Raw genomic sequence first — 20,639 nt, forward strand, 5'->3', positions numbered from 1 at the left:
GAATATAAATAGTATTTTCTAAATCAACTTTTTATCAGAAACATTTGAGTGCTGATCCTTTATAAATTTTGGATGAATGATGAATAATGTTGGTCCTTTTTTAAATAAAAAATAATACACACACATTAACACGTTTAGTGCTGAAGCATATGTATATGAGAAATGATTCTGATTATATTTATATATTCTAAGATTTCTTGATTTTATTAGATATTTGAAGATTTAAATTGATTTCTGTTCTATTATACTCTGTTTTTTGGTTTCTATTGATTGGAATTATATTCTATAAACTTTGGGGACTTGGAATTGCACTCTCTTGCAGTGTTTTCACCAACGTGTCTAGAAAGTGTTACATGAAAGCAATTGGAAAGAAGGAAAAAGACTTGATAATCTAATATGAAGCCTCAAATAGAATGCAGTTATTGACCTTTTTACCTTTCTCTTCATCAAGTGTTGTGATTACCACATGTAGCTACCGTATATTCGTTTATTCGTCCTTGCATGCTCACTATATATGTGAATCAACGTGAAAAACTTTTGTTACTAATCAAGAACGCAAGATTTTTTGCAAACAAGGGAAAATGTACATAACACAATTAAGGGGAAAAAAATTGATAGTGTTGACGAGTTTGATTCTGCGATGACAAATATTGATTTTAGTTGTGTTGAGATTTGGCTTCAAATTTGTGGTCTGGAAGAACAGAGAAATCGTGACACGAATTTGGCATCGTGACACGATTTTGTGATGCCGTGAGCTGGTTTGCAGGGTGCCAAATCGTGACACGATCTTGAGGAATCGTGACACGATTTGCAAACTTGCTCGTTAAGTTTCCATGATAAGGACTGGTCGTACCTTGGGACGTACGTACCAATCGTGACACGATCTGGAAATCGTGACACGATCTGAAAATCGTGACACGATTTTATCAATGGAAGGCTAGTATTTAAGTGTTCTTGTGCAGATTTTGAAGAGAGTTGGAAGAGAGAGAAACTTGGGAAATCAAAGGGAGTAACTCTAGGGTTTAGGGTCTTTGATTAGAGCTTCTCTTGGGTTGGGAAACATTGTAAACACCTTGGTGAGTGAAAATCATTGAGTGTCTTGGTGAGATTGGAAAAAGGGTAGAAATTAGGGTTGTTCTTTGTGAACTTGTCAGATCTAATTTCTTGTAACTCTTTTGTATCTCTTTTGTAAGAACTCATTGATAGTGGATTGGAGAGTTCAATCTCTCCTCCAGAGTAGGTCAAGTTTGGACCGAACTGGGTGAACAATCTTTGGTGTCTTTGTTTTCCTCTTCCCTCTCCTTTTATCTTGTGCTTGTGGTTTGTGCTTTTCACTTTGTTTCCTAGATTAGATCTAGGTGTTGTTATTGTTGATTATTGCTTGCACCCACTTTGTTATTGGTTACTACTTTTCTTTGTTTTACATATCATACTTTGTTATTGGTGTGGTTTTGTCCGGAATTCACAACAAGTTGAAATTAAATTAAAATTGAAATTATTTTTGTTTGGATGCATCCATTTAAAAATGAACTGAACAATATTTAAGGGCAAAAATCATGTTATGAATCAAAAGTTACAAATATTTTATTCGTTAGAACTGAGAATTAAATTCTATAGACAAAACTTAATTTTAATAGATGCCAATTGTCATCCAACCAAGTCAAAATTAATTTTATGTTTTAGGATTCACTTTTAGATCTTTACACACCAAACATACACTAGAGAAAGAGATATTGAAAGTGAAGTTAGAAATTGAACATTGAACTTTAATTTATTAATCACCGAAGAACTATGATAATGTGTTACATATAAATCAACCAAATGAAATACATTGGAATGTTTAAAAAAAAGAAAAGAATGAAAGAGCCTCATCATCCTTATGGTTTTCAAAAACTAACCAACCACATAAAAAACTTGGGTCTTAGGAGAGGGCTATATTTATGTGTGCTATCTGTTTCTGTTTTTTGTATATGTGTATTTTTTTTTACAAGATATTGTTATTGTTTTTTTGTTTATACAACAAAAAATTCCTGAGACTAAAAAGAAGCAGCATTTGTGTGTTTAGAATTGTGAAATGCAACGTCTATGACAAGCAGTAGTGCGTTGCTTCTTTTGTTTTGTCTCTTGTTTCCAAACTTTTCCAATATCTTGTGCAATTTTAACAGCATCAGATGAAGCACCAGAAAGCCCTCTCTTTGTGAACCCTACAGCATAAAGTCCTGAATTTCCCTTCCAACCATGTGGAAATGGCATCTTTGGGTATCCATTTTTTGAGAAAAATTCACCTTCCTGTATAACATAACCAAAATTAATTAGTTCCTTGATCACATTAACAAATAATAATAATTAATAGTAAAAAAGAAGCTTCTAAAATAGGACCATGCCTTAAAAAAGTTTAAAATTTGACATTGTACAGTTAAATCCTCTACATGTCTTTTCTGTCATCCTGTGAAATCTTTGTTGTCGGAATATTCTAACAGTCCAGATGTTAGATTAATCCAACAACAAATAAGATTTAACCGGCGTGACCAGAACAGGATTTAAGTCAACTACTAAAGTGTATTTTTATTTTTTTATGTGGTGGAAAAGTTAAAAAAGAAAAACAGATGATCTAGAACATATATTCACCTGAAGCCAAGAAGGGACATTGCTGCGGTAACCAGTAGCAAGAACAACTGCATCAATATCAAGCTTTTCACCATTAACAAGCTCAACTTCACCATTTTTATTAATTCTTTTGATTCCAGGTACAACATTTATATCACCGGATCTAATTTTCTCCAAGGCACCAATGTCCAAAACCGGTGTCTTTCCTACGGTGTTCTTCAACTGCAATGGACCCATTGATGGTCTTTTGATACCATATTTTTCCATGTCACCCAAAATGAACCATGTCAAAATCAACAAAAGTTTGTCCACAATCCAAAGTGGTAACCACTTCAACATCATAACCGCTAATTCAAAAGTTGATATTCCAAATATTTCTCTTGGTAGCACATGAACCTGTGGATAAAAAAAACAGAACAGCCCAATTAGATTTTTTTCACAAAAGTTAAAAAAGAATTACTATGAAGCACTGACACATATACCAGACACATAAAAGGAACTTACCGAGCTACGAACAACCATGGAAGGTAAAGCATGATGATTGCTAAGATCAAGTGAGAGTTCCATTCCAGAATTTCCACATCCAACAACAAGAACTTTCTTTCCTTCAAAATTTTTCCCTGACTTGTAATCACAAGCATAAACAACTTCACCTTTGAATTCAGAAAGTCCTTCAATTTCAGGAGTAACACACTCAGCATTTTCGCCGGTAGCAACAACAAGCCACCTACAAATATACTCAACTTCATTTGTCTTGACCCTCCACAATCCACTGGTTTCATCATACTTAGCAGATTGAACACACTCGTTGAATTGCGGGTTGATTTCAAATTTGTTAGCATAGTTTTCAAGGTAGCTTATGAATCGAGAAGCAGGAGGATCAATTGATTCACAAACCTGTTGGTAAGCATGTTCTCCACATTATCAATGCTCCACGGCACTTAACCGCTGATGGATGGAATTGAAGATCGGCAATTAACTACCGCCAGTTAAATTCCACAGCAGTTAGCTGCTGATGGGGTCATTTGAGTCATTTTCAGGCATTTTTCAGCCAAAAGCGAAGGGTCAACAACAATTTTCAAGCTACATACCACCATTATAACTACTCGGCCCAATTATAATAAGATAAAATTTCATAAGATGGATAGGTAAAAATGGTTAAAACGTTAAAAACATAGCAGTCAAGAACGAAGGAACACGTTTCTCAAAAGTAAAATAAACAATGTGGCAGTGCAAATTAGATGTGATTCTCAGTTACAATGTATCAAAATCAAACGAAATTACTTCACTTGTTTTGCAAGCACCACCCATGCAACAATGCCAACCGTCAGTAATATCGATCCAAGTATGTCATACTTCATGTGTCTTTAAGCTTCTTCAAAATCTGAAAAATATCCAAATTAGGTGAAAAACTAACTCAGCTTAAACATGAAGAACATAATTTATATCTGCATGTTAACATATCTTCCCTACATCGTGATTTTTGTGGGGCTGAGAGAATCCCACTTATATGTATTTATCAGAAATAAATAAAAGCCCAAGATTCAACAAGAAACTCGACAGAAGAAGCATTGATCACAGGAGCTGACTAAACCAAAGATTAGTTCTTTATTTCATGAAGAAAAGAAAAAAGCATTTATCAACTCCACCAAAAGGCAAATTCACTTGTCATATATCAATCTAAAACACACACAGTAGCTGAGGAATAAAGATCTAAAATGAACATTTGAACTTATGTTACTAAGTGTATGTGTGGTGACAAGAATTGATTTTGTAAAATTGATTCTAGCTAAAACTGAGTTTAAGGTAAAGTGATACATGTTTTTTTTAATAGCAAATGTGAATATGTTAATTGTAATGTTAGTTTTCTCCTTGCCATGACTTGAACCTTGGACTTTTAACTCCTTAAGTCCTTTAAACCCTTGGCTCAAACCAGTTGAGCTACCAAACCCCCCCTTTTGTAAAGTGGTTTATGTCTAGAATGCATTCATGTAAAAGTGAGTCGAACAATAAAACTCTTAGCTCAAACAAGTTGAGCAATCCAACCCCAAAAGATCTTAGTTTCCTCAACCATGACAAGAAAATAGATTAAAAAAAAGCCCATGTCGAGAAAACCAAACAAATAACAAAAGTCATTTGTATATTACACTAAGGTCTTACAATTCCAAAAACAAAACAGATCGCAAAATGTAATTAAAACAGCATGACAACTAATACACACCATTATATTACAGAACATACCTTAGCATCCCCATCCAATGGGTCAACATCTGGTAGGTTTGAAGGATCCTACATAAAATAAAAAACCACTATGTTACAGATTAATTTTACAAGTCAACAATTAAAATACTTCCCAAACTTCAAAGATTAATTCAATTGTATTGAACTAAAATTGTGCAAAAACAATTCATTAGCAACAAAAAACATATACTACAGGAGCAAAAAGAAATCACTGGAAAACTGTATGATCGATTGCACTGATCACAAAAAAAAAAAAAAAATGATAGCAAGGTAAAGGACAAACAACAGAAATTTTTGTCTTAGTACCTCAGTACCAGCAGAAGAAGAAAGACCAGCTGTCCCTATTGATCGCTGAAAATGAATATTTGAACTTAACTTACTATGTCTCAGTGCAAAAACAATTCATTAACAAAAGAACATATACTATGAGAGCAAAAAAAAAATCACTGTAAAATTGCATGGCATTTATAACAAAAAAAAAACAATAGAAAATGATGATAGCAAGGTAAAAGACAAACAGAATTTTGTCTTAGTACCTTAGTACCAGCAGAAGAAAAAGGACATGTCCCTGGTACATTCTGAAAATGAATATTTGAACTTATATTACTAAGTCTGTTGCAAAAACAATTCATTAACAACAAAAAAACATATACTATGAGAGCAAAAAAAAAATCACTGGAAAACTGCACAATTGTATTGTATTTATCACAAAAAAAAAATGATAGCAAGGTAAAAGACAAACAACAGAACTTTGTCTTAGTACCTCAGTACCAGCAGAAGAAGGATCAGCTGTCCCTGCTGATTGCTGAAAATGAATATTCGAACTTATATTAATAAGTCTAGGAGCAAAAACAATTCATTAGCAACAAAGAAACATATACTATGAGCAAAAAAAAAAAGTCACTGGAAAACAGTACAAATGCATTGCATTCATCACAAAAAATAGAAACAATTGAAAATGATAGCAAGGTAAAAAACCAAAAAACAGAATTTTGTCTTAGTACCTTAAAACCAGCAGAAGTAAAAGGACCTCTCCCTGGTGCTTTCTGAAAATGAATATTTGAACTTATATTACCAAGTCTCAGTGCAAAAACAATTCATTAACAACACAAACAACAAAAGCTTTTGTCTTAGTATCTCAGTACCACCAGAAGCTGACGGGCCTCTTTAATAGGAGGGGAAAAAAGTGCATGTTTTTTTTTAAAGGAAATAAGGTTTTCAAGGTTGGGCCTCTTTAATAGGAAGACCAATTGAATCTTAATCACTTAATGATTTTTCTTCAGTTCTGTATGGAAAGAAACAAGGACATGAAAACAGGGGGTTTTGATATCAGGTTGTGAAAGAACTGTGGAAATTGCACACAAAATGTGATTCTGCCATAGCAGTTGACATTTAAAATTAATCATATTCATCCAATTACACAACTACCATGGCAGTCACAAGACAAGTCAGTCTCTTACATACATGTCTGCAGATATCATAACTGCTTTACAAACCCCAGCACAATATCTGAAGTGTTACATATCTAGCTTTGTAAAAGCATGGAACTGAAAAGACTAGGCACACTAACATTTTAAAAATTCAAAACCTGATCTAATCTAATGAAAAGGTAACATCGTCATTTCCCTTCTCTAACCATAGATTTATTATATGAAAGAAAGAAAAAATTGAAGACAGGGTCATCTTAATTAAAAGGAACGCTTATTGATTAACCTTATACTGAACTCCTGATAAGGGAACACCAAATAACTCAACCCAAAAAGATCTTAGTTTTCTCAAAAACGACAAGAAAAAAGATTAAAAAAAGCCCGGGTCGACAAAACGAAACAAATAAAAACGTCATTTGAATATTACACTGAGGTATTACAATTCCAAAAACAAAACAGATGGCAAAATGTAATCAAAACGGCATGAAAATTAATACAAAACATTATATTACAGAACATACCTTAGCAGCCTCTTGCAATGATATGCGGTATAGTTTGTTTTTAGGATTCTACATAAAACAAAAACCACTATGTTACACATTATTTGTACAAGTCAATAATTAAAATACTTCCCACACACTTCAATGATACATACAATCATATTGAACTAAGATTGTACCTTTTCAACAGCTTTTAAAAAGTAATCATATGCAAGCTCATAATGATCTTTAGCCTCGGCCCGGGTTGAGAATAATATTGCCTGTGCAGTGAGTGTTTTTCCCAGGGCCCAAAAAGGGCGATGCAAGTCGGGATTCAATTCAGTAACTTTCTTAAACTTTGTAACAGCCTCTGAAAATCAAGTTTCAAGTGAGAAATCCACAAAACACAAGAATGTTCAAAATCAGAAGTTTGAGAATAACCACCAGATTTGCTGCAGTCAAAATATGATGAGTAAATGCACCGGGTGAATTAGAACCAATCAAACAACTTGCATTCTAACCATATCAAATCAGACTCAAAATTACAAACTTAAAATTTGAAACGTCCAATTTATCATCCAACGGCTTCAATTTATCAACAGCGGTAAATTTATTTCAGGATTCAAATAGATCCTCTTGATACATTATATAGTTGAAAGCCGCATGCTTATTAAATCAAAAGAGAGTCATTACAACTAACACAGTTTCACATGATATATATATATATATATATATATATATATATATATGTGTGTGTGTGTGTGAAATTTTTCATACAAGATCCATTACCCCATATCATTATATGGCCCCTACGCATTCATCACGCTTTATGCCTTGTGGGAGTTTAAAAACTTAAAAAGTAAAACAAAACCTTGTATAAACACAAGTCCAAACTCAGCCCAAAAAGCATTTAATTTAATCAAAACACACATCTGAAAACATTCAAAAAAGGGGGACTAGGTCATAGAGAATAAGCACCTTCGAGCATCTCCTTTGATGTGGTAAAATCCTTAACATTATGTAAAGTTAGCAAAGCTCCAGCACAGTCTAACAGGTTCTGCAGAGATTCAAAATCACAAGCACCAAAATACATTAAATTTTCAAAACAACCAACAACTCAGCCATATTTACCACACAAAAAAAAAAAAAAAAAACCAAAAATTATACACATTTTTAACAACCACTGATCCATATGCAACAAAAAAAAAATCCACAAATTACACCGAATTTCAAATTCAACTAGACAACTTGTAGAATTCCAAAAACCATAGACAACACAACAACTCAACTATATGTACAAAAACAATACACAAAATTTCCAACAAAATAACTTATCCATATATACCAAAATTTCCAACACAATAACAAGTCATCCATATAAACCAACAAAAAATTCAAAAATTACACACAACAACTCGTCCAACAACAACCAAGCCTTATCCCACTAAGTGGGGTTGGCTACATGAATCAAACTCATTCATGTCTTTCCTAACTACATGAATCAACCAATTCAGTTTTTCTAAGTCTACCCCTGACTCTAGTGATCTAACTCTCCTCCATCTGGTCTACTCTCCTAACTACAGTGCAGATCAGATAACAACAACTCATCATGTGTACAAAATCAATAACAACAACAGAGAAAAAAAAATTATTTGGGCAATAACCTAACAAGAACTCATCCAAATATACAAAATCAATCAAACAAGAATTAATATTTCATCAAAAGAAAGTCGAAAACTTTCGTAGTTTCACAAAAAAAGAGACGAACATCAACATCATCATCGTTAGGGTTTTCTACGGCTTTAGCCCTTGCGGTTTTGAGTACATTCTCGTATAGCAAAATAGTTTCTTCGTCCAGATCCATATCCATGAAGTCACCCTCATCTTGTGTTTTTAGGAATTTGAGGGTTGTTAGAGATTACGGATTATAAGAGTGTTGTGATATAGTGTAAATCGAAACTTGGCCTCTTCTCTCTTTTATTTTACTAGACTTTTGACCCGTGCGTCGCACGGGTCCTATCGAGCGCAATAGACACCAATAAGTTATGTTATATATTTTCGTTGTTGTTAAATAAGTCTTATAAAAAATTTGTACTATTATTAAACATAGTACGATAAACATTCATAAAAAACATTAGTTATCCTAAATTACAAAATATTTTTCCATAGACAACTTTTGAAGTTACAATAGTATCTTAACCATGATCTTCACCAGCTATCAATATCATCCATTGCGTGAACATCAAATATCGTAACTCAAATATGTTTTTTCTTCACCTAGAAGCAAATCTAACATATAATTATTGATCTTGTCAACAATTAAATTTTTAGGAGATAAAATAGCTTTCGGTGGATGTTGAGTAAAAAGAAATCGCTCGACAGATACTTTCCTATAGATTGGTGCCATCGGAAGACATGTTCTAGTAAATTAAAGATCTTTTGTGCAAACATGAGAAGTTTATAGAGAAATTTCAAACAATTTAGCAGGAAAATATTAGAGCATACTTAGTTTCAATTACCTCTACTAATACAAACCAATTGTTATTTTGATATATTTTTGCCTCTATAAATGCCCAATTGCTCTAAATTGCACCATGATATATCTATCAATTATCATGAACTGCATTTGAAAAAATACATAGTATCACAAATGCCTGCACAAAATGCTAATACAATTAATACTGGAACTAATTAATCTTAAAAAAAAGAATCAAACTTAAACCCAACCAATATTTTGGTGGTAAGCAAACTGAAAGATAACACTAAACAGTGGATGGTATCACTTTTAAATAGATAGTATCATTGTTTCCACTAAATGTTGCAGAAAGCTTTATCATAGTCCTTTCAAAAAGTCTCTTTGCAATACAAATCGTCCCAGCCACCAGCAACCTTGAAATGCAAGTCTGGTTCACAAACAAATTGGAGTATACAATTCCACTTGTTCTCACAATCATTCAACTTAGGACTAACCAAAGCACCAAGTAGAAATAGAAGATATCATTGAAATTTGATGGCAATTCCTTAGTGTCTTATCTCAAATATCAACATTTTTCCTATAATTGTAAAGATGAAAATGTTATATTAGTGATCCTCACCAATGTAGCTGCACAATTAACAAAAAGTCCCAACAAAAGCAAAGTTGCCACAGTACCCTCCTTGACCTAATTAAACAACACAATACAATACAATGACACTTCAATTTTATTACGATACATATATGTATTGTGCTGTAAACATAAATTTATATAAAGAGAGTGTTTGAAGGGAATTGAAGACCAAAAAAGGTGTAAGTAAAAGAAATTGCAATGTAAAATTTTTGTTGAAAAGTAATAAAAAAATCATTGCATCACAGATGTGAACAAAATTGAAGATATGAACAAAAATAAGAGATTGCATCAGAAGCATCCATATGTGCTCCATCCATTATCCATTCATTCATACAACAATATAAGTAAAATGAAAAAAGGCATAAAGGAAATAGAGAGTTGATTCCTAAAAGTGAAATAACAGTTTTATTACCTATAAGCTCCGGAACTCAACTTGTATCAAAATTGTAAATCTTAATCATATTATATGTCTATATAGGTTATCAGTCCAAATTGATAGCCTATACGCTACAGAAATATAAATATAATTTCTGTCTCCACGATATATGACAAAGTGTTGTGTGTCAAGTATGAAAAAATTGTCAATATGCAGTCAACAAACAGAGGCATGCCAATGGAAGAAAGAAATTAGATCTATTATATACCTTTTTTTAGCCATGATTGCACCTTATCTTCTTATTATATGAAGCACTTTGTTGTGATACACCAAGGCAGTAGGATAAAAGCATTGACCAACAGGGCAGAGCTACATCATTTGTTTTAAAAACTCAGGTTACACCAATACAATTAATTAAATTTGCAAATAAAAAACAAAAAGGCACTGAAATTACTACACAAAGCTTCTATGCAAGAAGAAGTTTCAAACATTGTAGTTTTGTTTCATCATAAGATAATGGCTAAAAATCATCTTATATCTGCAGACAATCATGTCCTTCATGAACATGTAAAATGGATTAAAATAAAAAACCATAAAAAAGACATATACAAAATAATTGAAAAAATAAAATACCTTATGGCAAGTAAGAAACAAAAGGAACACATACATGAAGTTTGATAGTCGCAAGTAAGAATCATCATTTGAGTAAACTTGTATTAGGTTTCATTTGTCCAAGGAAATAAATTTGATTCAAAAACATGAACACTAAAGTATGAAGCAGAAAAAAAGGCCAGAACCTATTAAAAAAAATCATTCAAGGTATAAATCCAACACTCACCACTGATATCAAATAAGAGCAACAACACTACATACCATAATCAATTGTTCCAAGTAAAGATGCAAAAAAAAAAAAATTTGAATATTATATTTTCAGTAAATTTGGTAATATTAAACCATCCCAAAGAACAATTTGAGTGTGATTAATTTTTTTTCTCCTTTGTTGTCAAACAAAGAAAAAGAGAGAATGAAATAAGAACAAAAACATACTAAAAAAAGCTGTATAAAATTGAATCAAAAGCTGTATAAAATTGAATCAACAGAGAAATGCACACAAAAATCTGAGAATTAACTTTTAAAAAAATGAACACAAAAGAGATTAATAGAGATAAAAAAATCTCGCTGCACTAACTTTCAGCCTTATCCTCCCATCAATTGCAACATGCTACATGATGGATTCTAAAACTTATAGTAGAAACAAATCAAAAGCTGAAATTCTCACCGGAATCATCAACCGAAATCAAAATATAAGCTGAAATTCTCACCGAAATCAACCTATAGTATAAATAACACTGGAATTGTCGATGAAATTGTAAATCAAAATTGATATCAAATCGAGAAAGAAGAAATTGAATGAGAAATTGAGAAAGAAGAAATTGCATACCTCTTTCGGTGGTCTTCAGATGATGATGCCGGAAGGGGAGGCGATGAGGGTTTTAACAACTTGGGTGAATGAAATTGTTGTGCAAAGGAGATTAGGTTTCCAATGAGATATGATATTGAAATGAGGTGATGGAAGGGGAAATGAGAGAAAGAGGAAGTTTAAGCTGAACTCTGAAGAAACTTGAGCCGGCGGTACAACCATCAAGGGGAACATTGAAAATTGGTAAAATTAAGTTGGCAGACAAAAGTCATAAATAACGTTGGTATCCAGCAATTTTTGTTCTCCTATGTATACATTTTTGTTTCCAATGCTTATTACGATTAGAAGGAGTTAATGCTAACATAATCGAGGGAAAATATTAGGTTAAGATTAGGGTTATCAATAGCTTGATCAAACAAGCTTTAGTAAGAAAGATTTTTCAAAAAATAAACTAGATCCCAACCCGTGTGATCCACGGATTTGTTTCGAGTTTTATATAGAAGTATCAGATTGTATATATTATTAGTTGTCGACATGTTTAAACGTGTTATGTATAACATTTCAATAAAGACTGCAATTATACGATTGAGTAAATCAAATTAAAATTATTTTCAATATAACAACATTTGCACGTGTTCGGGTGGAATAGATATTATTTGACGTGACGACATACTATACTCACGTCAAATTTGTTGTGTCTCTAGCAGCAAATGTAACCGGTTCAATACTTGGACATTCTTTACTTTCTCAAGAAAGACAAAACGACGTCGTTTGTTATTAAAAAAATATGGAAACTAAAAATCAGTTAAAAAATGAAACGTGCTTAACAGAAAGAAAGACCTAGGTCTCTCACAGTCACACCTCTCCCGCGCCAAACAAAGAATGCTCATCACTTTTCATACTTAGAGAGAAAAAAATGTAAAGTTATATGCAATTGATTTATTGAGTCTATGAAGAGTGTTCAATTCAAAAACTTAATTCACTGTGTAAAAGAATTAATTAAGTTAAAATGCTAAAATATAGTTCAAATATAATTATATATATACATCTTATAAACCAATTTATATAGTTGAGTCAGAGACTAATAAAATATAAGAATTCTTAGGCTCATGAGTTAACTTACAAACTGTGTAAGTTGATGTCAATTGAGCAACAATTAAGTTATTGTCAACTGCAGTAAATTATCCAGGATCCTGAATTAGGAATGTAAAAATAATAACTTCACTGAAGAAAAATGATATTTTTTTTTTGAAGGAGGATATTTATCATTAGGAACTAGAAAGAATAATTGTATTATAATAAAATGCCAGTAGAAACTAAAAATCAATTAAAAAATGGAACGTGCTTAACAGAAAGAAAGACCTAGGTCTCTCACACCTCTCCCGCGCCGTCACCTTCCAGTGTTACACAGTCAGCCTCAGGTAACAAGTTCGATTTTTATTAGAATTTATAACGAAACGACGTCGTAATACCAGACCTAAATAACGAAGTCTAAAGCCCTAGTTAAACCCTAAAACTCCATTTCGCAGAAGAAGACAATGATGAACGAAGAAGATAATGGCGAAAGTAGTACTCGAAGGATCCAAGTCCGTTTCGTAACAAGCTTACCCGAACCATTCAAAGTTCCAAGCTCAGCCATAGCTATCCCTGTCGATCTCACCAGATTCGGCCTCTCCTCTCTCGTCAATGCGCTTCTCCAATCCAAAGGTATCATACAGTTCTCAATTTCACATCAATTTCATTATCAATTAAACAATTTATGATATTTGTTTCATTTTTATTTTGTAGATGAGGATCATAAATCCGAACCGTTTGATTTTTTGATTGATGGCGAGTTTGTTCGTATGTCTCTTGAGGATTTTCTCCTTGCTAAGGGAATCTCTGCGGTATAATACTCTCTTAATATCATTTTTGTTGTTTTCATTGTGTTTTCCTGTGATATCTTTGTTTCTGGAAAATTGATAAAAATAGGGGCTTAAGTTGAACTGATTTTATTGAGGTATAGAAACAGTCTTGAACTGGCTTAAGTTCACACTTGTTTCAAACTGGTTTAGAACTGAACTTAACCTGTTATATTTCATGTTGATTGCTTAAGAACAATCAGCATGTTGCACCATTGATTAAGGTAGTCAGAAAAAATAATCTATTGTTTTATATTTCATAAATTTGAATATATCATAGGGAATCATGTAATCATCATCATTATTAATATGTTATAGGTTTTGATTCTGGTTCTATTCTAGTGCTATTTTGAAGTAAAAATATGAAGTTAAGGAGTTGTTTATGGTTATGACCATGGATATCAAAATGTTGAGGTAACTTGTAAAATCCTACAAGTTGACAACCTTAGCATTCAAAATTTAGTCAAGTCGCTTATAAAATTGTTTCTTGCATTATTGCATAGATTTGTAGATTGAATTTGAATCGTGAGTTTGATGACAGTTGAATAGCTCTGTCCTGGTTTGGTTTAGTTTTTCAATCCGGGAATCTGAATATTGTGGGAGAAATTGTTGAAATTCCAGAGACTGAAATATGATATTGAAACAATAACACACCCATTCTTTTAATCTTCACATAAGCCATGGTTATGTTTGTCTCTGATGTCGTAAGCCCATAGCTAACTACTGTGAATGATTAATTATAGGAAAGGATATTGGAAATTGAGTACATAAGGTCTGTAGCCCCACGAAAGGAAGAGGACCCTTCATTACATGATGACTGGGTCAGTGCTGTTGATGGTTCTTCTTCTCGGTAAGTTTGTAATTGTGTACATCTTTAATAATAATTTCTCAAAGACTTGACACTAATGATTTAGCCTGTCCACAACGGTCCATGTTTGAGTTACTTATTTATTTATTAACTCTTACCTTTATTACTGCTTGCAACTGGAAATATTTATATGAGAAACTTGAATACAACCGTTTTTCTGTTAATGATTTTACGGAGCTATAAAAGTTAATTTAAGCAAGTGCGGTTGGTTTACATTTGTTTCCCTTAACTCTTTACATATTTGGCGACCATGACCAGAGTGATTGGAGAGTTTGTTTGATAACATAGGGTTTGGGTATTTTATCATGATTAATTTTTCACCGTATGGAGTTTATTTTTGATGTGGTGGAGGACTGTGGTTAGAATAAATTCCTAACCTTATCTGTAATAAGTGTAGTATCTAAATTTACTAATGCATTGAATGCTACACTTCTCTATCAAACTTTCTATTTCTTGTTTCATTAACCGATGTCTATGGGCCCACTGTTAACGTTTTTATCATTGGGTTATCAAGTGTTTTGTAGTCTTGTTTGTCCAACCCTTGACACTGTAATTTTAACTGTCTAAAACATATAAGAATGGTAGTTCTAGTTTAGTTTGTTAATTAACTTCATTTTTGTCCTGAATGTCCCCTTCGCTATGAATTTTAAGCTGACTAGTGACTATTCATTATTTTTTGCAGGTTTATTTTGACAGGCTGTTATGATGGTTTTGGAAGGTAATTTTTTTTTTTACTGTTTGATTCTTCTAAAAGTTGTTAGTATGTTTTGCGATTACTTGATATTGTAATTTGATTATTTTCTGTTCATTGAAATTTTAACATGATATGGATTTTTTACATTTTAGGGTATGGGAAGGTGCTGGATTATGTACACATATATTGGAGGGACACAGCGACGGTGTCACTTCTGTGAGTGTCATTAATCCAGAAGGTATAAAGACAATTTCCTCCTCATGCTGCAAAATTTGTTTAGTTTTCTGATTGGCAGTTGTCATATTTTATTAGATGCATAATCTGTTTCTGTTAAAATTTAAAAATATCTTAAGGTAGATTTGTATCTAACTGTATAAGTTACGATACGGCTGGTTTGTATTCTACATCAAATTCGATATCATTTCATGAAATTAGCTATGCAGTTGATCACATATCACTTTTGCCCCCCAAATAATGTGAACATTTTCATAGCTAATAATCAAAGTTCATTTTACTAATATACAAAACCAGTATAGAGAAAATAAGTTTTAGAGGAGGGTTGGATGCTGCATTACAACGAGGACTTATTGCTAGGGGTTGGAACTTGGTTGATGTGATATAGAGTGCAGCTAGAGAATCAAGAGGATTGCACAAAGAGAGGAGGCGACTGCATAGACAGGGCCACATGAAAGTTGCACGAAGAGAATATGTGCTGTAGAATTCAATTCAATGACTATGCTTTTATGTATAACCAAGATCAATGATAAATACTTTATGATTTTAGCTGGAAATGCTTGTTGCAAAATGAAAACATCTGTGCATATTTCTGTCATTCATGTATCATGTGGCAAAATAGTTACTCAATATTTTACTTGAATTGTTCTAAGTTATGAAAATTTGTACTGTAATCAGGCGTGGAAACTGTGACTTTAGCTACTGCTTCTAAAGACCGGACACTAAGGCTATGGAAGGTAAATAAAAGAAGCTTTTTCATCTGAATTTCTTATCTTGAGCTTATGCTTACTATGTTATATTTTCCTTTTTATATATATATATATATAAAAGATCAATACTGAGGAGGCTACCAACCATCCTGCGAGGGTTAGAGCTTACAAAATCTTGCGTGGTCACAAGTCTTCTGTACAGAGCGTTGCAGCACAGACTAACGGAGAAATGGTATCTATTTGATTTTCTATTTTGAGTTTCTACACACTTGGTTTATGAAGTGTAATCTGTAACATCATTCTTCCTCTGCTGTCTCACGTGATCAGATTTGTTCCGGTTCTTGGGATTGCACCATCAACCTATGGCAAATCAATGACACTAATGCAGAAAATGATCTAGTGTCTAAGAAGAGAAAAGTTGATGGTCGAGTTGAGGACTCTCAATTAGAGGTTCGTACCCTTATTGTTCTTCTTCTTATATTGTTGAAATTTGAATTTGTGTATAGTCACATGCTCGCATATTCTCCCATATATTTTGTATTAAGATATCCATTCTAGCTCCTAAGGGTTCGTTGATAATAGCATTTGATTTGACTCTACTTTCGTTAAGACTGAAACTATTTGAAAAGGAGTATAATGATCTATTTTGAGACACGTTAAAAAATTTCTTAACATTATTGTTGCTATTTATATATCTCGTAATTACTATTCTCTTAATTTGTAGTATTCTGTTGCTCTTTCCCTTTTTGGATAGATCATTCTGTCCTTTTTGTTGATAATCAAATTTTCATTAATAATGCATTGTTTTATCATAGGGAGAAGCTTTTACAACCCTCGTAGGCCATACACAGTGCGTGTCTTCTGTGATTTGGCCACAAAGAGAGTCAATCTATTCTGCATCTTGGGATCATTCTATTAGAAAATGGGATGTTGAGAAAGGCAAAAATGTGACAGATATAGTAAGTTAACAAATCACTTTAGCTCTTCTCTCCATTGTCGAAATACACTATTGAAGTATAAATTTTGTCTTCAAATTAAGCTGTAACACCTTGCTCGTCGGTGCTTTGTCATTTAACTATTTGCGTGCAAATAAGCAGGTAATTTAGAACTGGATTAGGGCATGCTGATAGTTTTTCTTGTTCTTTTGATGAAGATCAGAGATATGTTTATTTTCTTGTCATATATTCCTGTATTTTTGAGATTATTGTCTCTGAATAATATTCTCTAATCATTACATGTTGTGTATGCTTGTTCGTTAACTATTTTCCTTATTCTTGCTATGATTATGAGTTATTCCTAGTTGGTCCTGTTATGAACCTATCGTTTTTATATTAAATTAGTATAATTTGTTGGATTCACTTTTATGTTCTTTTCATCCTTTGTCTAAATATGTTTCACTCACACTTGATCGAGGCACTATTTTCCGGTCATCTGTTTGTGTGTTTTCCTTCACTTATTGGTTGGTATTATTTGTCATATAGGAAGTGTTGTTGAAAACAATTCCATATGTCAAATATTAAAAACTAAAAGTTTTCAAATTTTAAGACGACTTTGTCCTCTGTGTATAGTTTTGTGGGAAGGCTCTTAACTGCCTCGACATTGGAGGGGAAAGTTCTGCTCTGATAGCTGTCGGTGGTTCTGACCCCGTTGTTAGGATTTGGGATCCTCGTAAGCCAGGTCAGTAAAATGAAGCAAATAATCGTCCCTCTAACCTCCGTAGACAATCATGTATGCCGGTATCAGTATCTTATAAAGCAGTTTATATTTTCTGCAGGCACGTCTGCTCCTGTTTTTCAGTTTGCTTCTCATACTTCTTGGGTAACAACTGTCAAATGGCATGATAAGTCTTTGTTTCATTTACTTTCTGCATCTTATGATGGGAAAGTTATGTTATGGGATCTGAGAACTGCGGTAATATATCCTTATTTTAACTAAGTATTTTTTACTTTTGGTGTAATTATAAATCTTCTTTGGGTTTTTTAACCAATAACTAATGTTCCTTTATGTTGCAGTGGCCTCTTTCAACCATTGAATCTCACAGTGACAAGGTATAGAACTTTCTTTCTATGTTTTAGAAGGGGAAGTAAACAATGTTGATAAATAGAGACTATAGCAGCGCTGTTGTAGCATAGCGAAATTTGAACAAACTTATATTATTCTGCGATTCACTATTTAGAACAGAACAGTGTCAATAGCGGTTAGTGGCACTTTAGCATTGCTGCGTAGTGTAATTTGAATCAACCTTATTTTCTGTGATTGGCGGTTGACAATATTTGAAATAAATCAAACTCAAACATCTTTAATTTACCCAAGAAAAGGACTAAAATGGCCTCTGATAGAATTTTATTTTTGTTCAACTCAGGTACTGTGTGCTGACTGGTGGAAAAGTGACAGTGTTATCAGTGGTGGTGCAGATTCAAAACTCTGCATTTCTTCACAGATTCCTTTACAGTGATGTACACGTCGATGATATCTCAGATACGAGTTTGAAGCCAATTTTGTCCGAGGCACCAATACTAGTGTTTTATCCTATGTAACACCGATACTTCAGATTGAAGTCCTGGTGTCAGAATCTGATCAATTGTAAACTGCTAATTATGTAAACCCTTAAAATTATGCATATCTTGTCTTGAACTCATTTTACTTATGTGTAGTACAATTAGTACCGCATTTGAATTATTTATGGTAGCGTGCTATTTAATTAGACTTGAGACGATACTTAAAATTGCTCTCCAATTTTAAAGCATAAGAAAAGTGAAAATTCAGAAGAGGAAATATCTAAGTTACTACTATTCAAACTGCACCTTAATCTACCTTCACAATTTTATATTTCCAAAATACTCACGACTATATCTTCTATCTCAACATTTCACATTCTTGCTCTCTATTCCTCTCTTGCGACACTCCCATCTTCATACTTCTCTTTTCCCTTCATTCAATATTTCTTTCTCACCTGCTTGCATACCTCTTCTTCCGCCTCATGTCCTCCTCCGATCAATACAAATCTTCTCTCGGTAGCAGCCAACTTTACAATTGAAATTTTATCTGATATTTTTGCAGAGCATTGTATTGCAATCCTAATACGAAAGGGTACCCCATTGTCGGGTCAGAAAGTTTGTCAGCAGAATATGGCCAACATAAAAGGGTACCCCATTGGACAAACCTTCCAAAGTAGAATTCCAACCACAATGCGATTAAAACAAGCTACAGAATGGTGTCTTAGCACCTTTTTGTTTAGGTGCCCATTTAACAATTTTCAATTTATACCCTTTGAATTCATTGGGAAATGCCATCATTTCATTTGAATTTTGATCTCTCACAACCCTTTGAAATCAAGTCCTAAGCCTAAATCTTTGAATTGGTTTTGGTCAAAAAGAATGGAATGTCAAATACAACATAAACAATAGAATGATGTTGTCGTTGTTCAAGCCAACTCATGCAAGATATCTTTTTCCCAAAATTGACCAATTGATTTTTCACTGTTGTCTTCATAAAGATTCAATAAAAGGGTAATTGTTAGAAGTTTTGCACAAAATGATAATGTTCTATAATCAAAAGTTATTTTTACTACGATATTGATATGAAGTTTTCACTGCTGTTTAACGGAAATATATTTTCAATGATTGATGATCCTACATTGATTGAACTTTAAAAATGAAAATGAAATTGATATGATATATAGTGAAAGATAAAAGAGATACAAAATGTGTAGTGCCACCAAAAACAAAGTAAAATTATTCTAGTAAAATAGAGATGCATTATAATTGTAGATTAATTTTATTTAAATATTAAGAGCTTGATTTTGTAACTTCAAAGGACATGATTCAAATTTTATCCGTTATAAAATAAATTAAATATTACTGTCGTTAATAATATTTTTTTCTTAATAGTTTATTAAAAAAAATCTTAATAGTAGTATTTCTTTTTTCTTTCCTTTTTGGCTGTCTTATGCTGCCCTTTTAGCAGACATACAAGTTTTCAATGTGTGTCTTATGTGGTTTGGCCAGAAAGCAGTCAATCTACTCTGCTGTTCTCGTGGATAAGAGACATCAAAATCAAACTCTTGTTATTTTAAATCTCATGGTCAATAGAAACTGATCAACTTTTTTGGATAGTTAGAGAAAATAAAAAAATCATAATAAACTCAAACACAATAATGAATGTGTCAAGGTTCAAATTCTGATCAGATGTTCGACCTAATTATTTCAGCATTTTTATCGATTAAATTAAAATTTGTAGTCAAACTAATCACCTTTTTTAACTCCCCGACAATGCAACATTAATAATTAATGAGTGATGTTGTTTTCCTACAATTTTTTAATCATGTTATGTAAATGAGAGAAAATATTTCTAAATGTTACTTTTTTTGTTTTAATTATTTAAATTAATAACATTATATTTATAATTTTTTAAATTAACAAAAATATTTGATTATTTCTAAGTACATTTTTTCAATCCATTCTTTCTTATTACATCTAGTATTTTGCTTAAGAATATTTATATTATTTTATAACTACACATATTTCTTTCTTATCTCATTTTCTTTCATTGTTCTCTCATACGAAGCCACTAAAT

General features: G+C 32.5%; 3 protein-coding genes across 15 annotated transcripts; 1 reads left to right on the forward strand and 2 right to left on the reverse strand.

Moving 5' to 3' along the window:
- Nucleotides 1-1,771: 1,771 nt before the first annotated feature.
- On the reverse strand, nt 1,772-3,528 carry LOC112416721 (probable indole-3-pyruvate monooxygenase YUCCA8; the record flags this gene model as incomplete). The annotated part of the gene is made up of 3 exons (XM_024771072.2): nt 1,772-2,289; nt 2,629-3,003; nt 3,112-3,528. Coding segments are annotated over 3 exons (1,020 nt in total), but the record flags the coding sequence as incomplete, so codon positions are not given.
- A 254-nt stretch (nt 3,529-3,782) lies between these two features.
- Nucleotides 3,783-12,040, reverse strand: LOC11444246 (mitochondrial import receptor subunit TOM20-like). Of its 13 annotated transcripts, none has more exons than XM_039828223.1 (13): nt 11,679-12,040; nt 11,427-11,569; nt 10,506-10,606; nt 9,274-9,915; nt 7,733-7,811; nt 6,955-7,124; nt 6,797-6,844; nt 5,853-5,894; nt 5,612-5,653; nt 5,385-5,426; nt 5,155-5,199; nt 4,849-4,896; nt 3,783-3,991 (listed from the first exon to the last, which is right to left on the reverse strand). In XM_039828223.1, exons 5-13 carry the CDS (start codon nt 7,740-7,742, stop codon nt 3,965-3,967), a joined length of 474 nt encoding a protein of 157 aa, XP_039684157.1. In that variant the 5' UTR covers nt 7,743-7,811; nt 9,274-9,915; nt 10,506-10,606; nt 11,427-11,569; nt 11,679-12,040; the 3' UTR covers nt 3,783-3,964. The 13 variants fall into 13 exon arrangements, 12 of the variants coding, with proteins under 12 accessions (XP_039684157.1, XP_039684155.1, XP_024627089.1 ...); XM_039828221.1 differs by having other exon boundaries at nt 11,427-11,586; XM_024771321.2 differs by having other exon boundaries at nt 11,560-11,586; nt 11,679-12,039.
- Nucleotides 12,041-12,923: 883 nt separating this feature from the next.
- LOC11445282 (ribosome biogenesis protein WDR12 homolog) lies at nt 12,924-18,775 on the forward strand. The gene is made up of 14 exons (XM_024771437.2): nt 12,924-13,078; nt 13,187-13,364; nt 13,446-13,543; nt 14,302-14,408; nt 15,109-15,144; nt 15,273-15,358; nt 16,033-16,091; nt 16,186-16,296; nt 16,392-16,514; nt 16,880-17,023; nt 17,633-17,741; nt 17,839-17,975; nt 18,077-18,112; nt 18,427-18,775. Exons 2-14 carry the CDS (start codon nt 13,196-13,198, stop codon nt 18,517-18,519), a joined length of 1,308 nt encoding a protein of 435 aa, XP_024627205.2. The 5' UTR covers nt 12,924-13,078; nt 13,187-13,195; the 3' UTR covers nt 18,520-18,775.
- The last annotated feature ends 1,864 nt before the right edge of the window (nt 18,776-20,639 follow it).

The sequence above is a fragment of the Medicago truncatula genome, chromosome 7 (assembly GCF_003473485.1).
Source record: "Medicago truncatula cultivar Jemalong A17 chromosome 7, MtrunA17r5.0-ANR, whole genome shotgun sequence".
NCBI lineage: Eukaryota > Viridiplantae > Streptophyta > Magnoliopsida > Fabales > Fabaceae > Medicago > Medicago truncatula.

Excerpts from the sequence above, each read along its gene's own strand:
- LOC11444246 (XM_039828223.1), bottom strand. Across the intron at positions 4,897-5,154 it reads CTTCTTCTGCTGGTACTGAG|GATCCTTCAAACCTACCAGA; the intron begins GTACTAAGACAA and ends TATTTTATGTAG. Across the intron at positions 3,992-4,848 it reads CATTGGATGGGGATGCTAAG|ATTTTGAAGAAGCTTAAAGA; the intron begins GTATGTTCTGTA and ends GATATTTTTCAG.
- LOC11445282 (XM_024771437.2), top strand. The coding sequence starts at position 13,196 with ATGATGAACGAAGAAGATAATGGCGAAAGTAGTACTCGAAGGATCCAA. Across the intron at positions 16,515-16,879 it reads TTGAGGACTCTCAATTAGAG|GGAGAAGCTTTTACAACCCT; the intron begins GTTCGTACCCTT and ends GTTTTATCATAG. Across the intron at positions 17,742-17,838 it reads TTGGGATCCTCGTAAGCCAG|GCACGTCTGCTCCTGTTTTT; the intron begins GTCAGTAAAATG and ends TATTTTCTGCAG.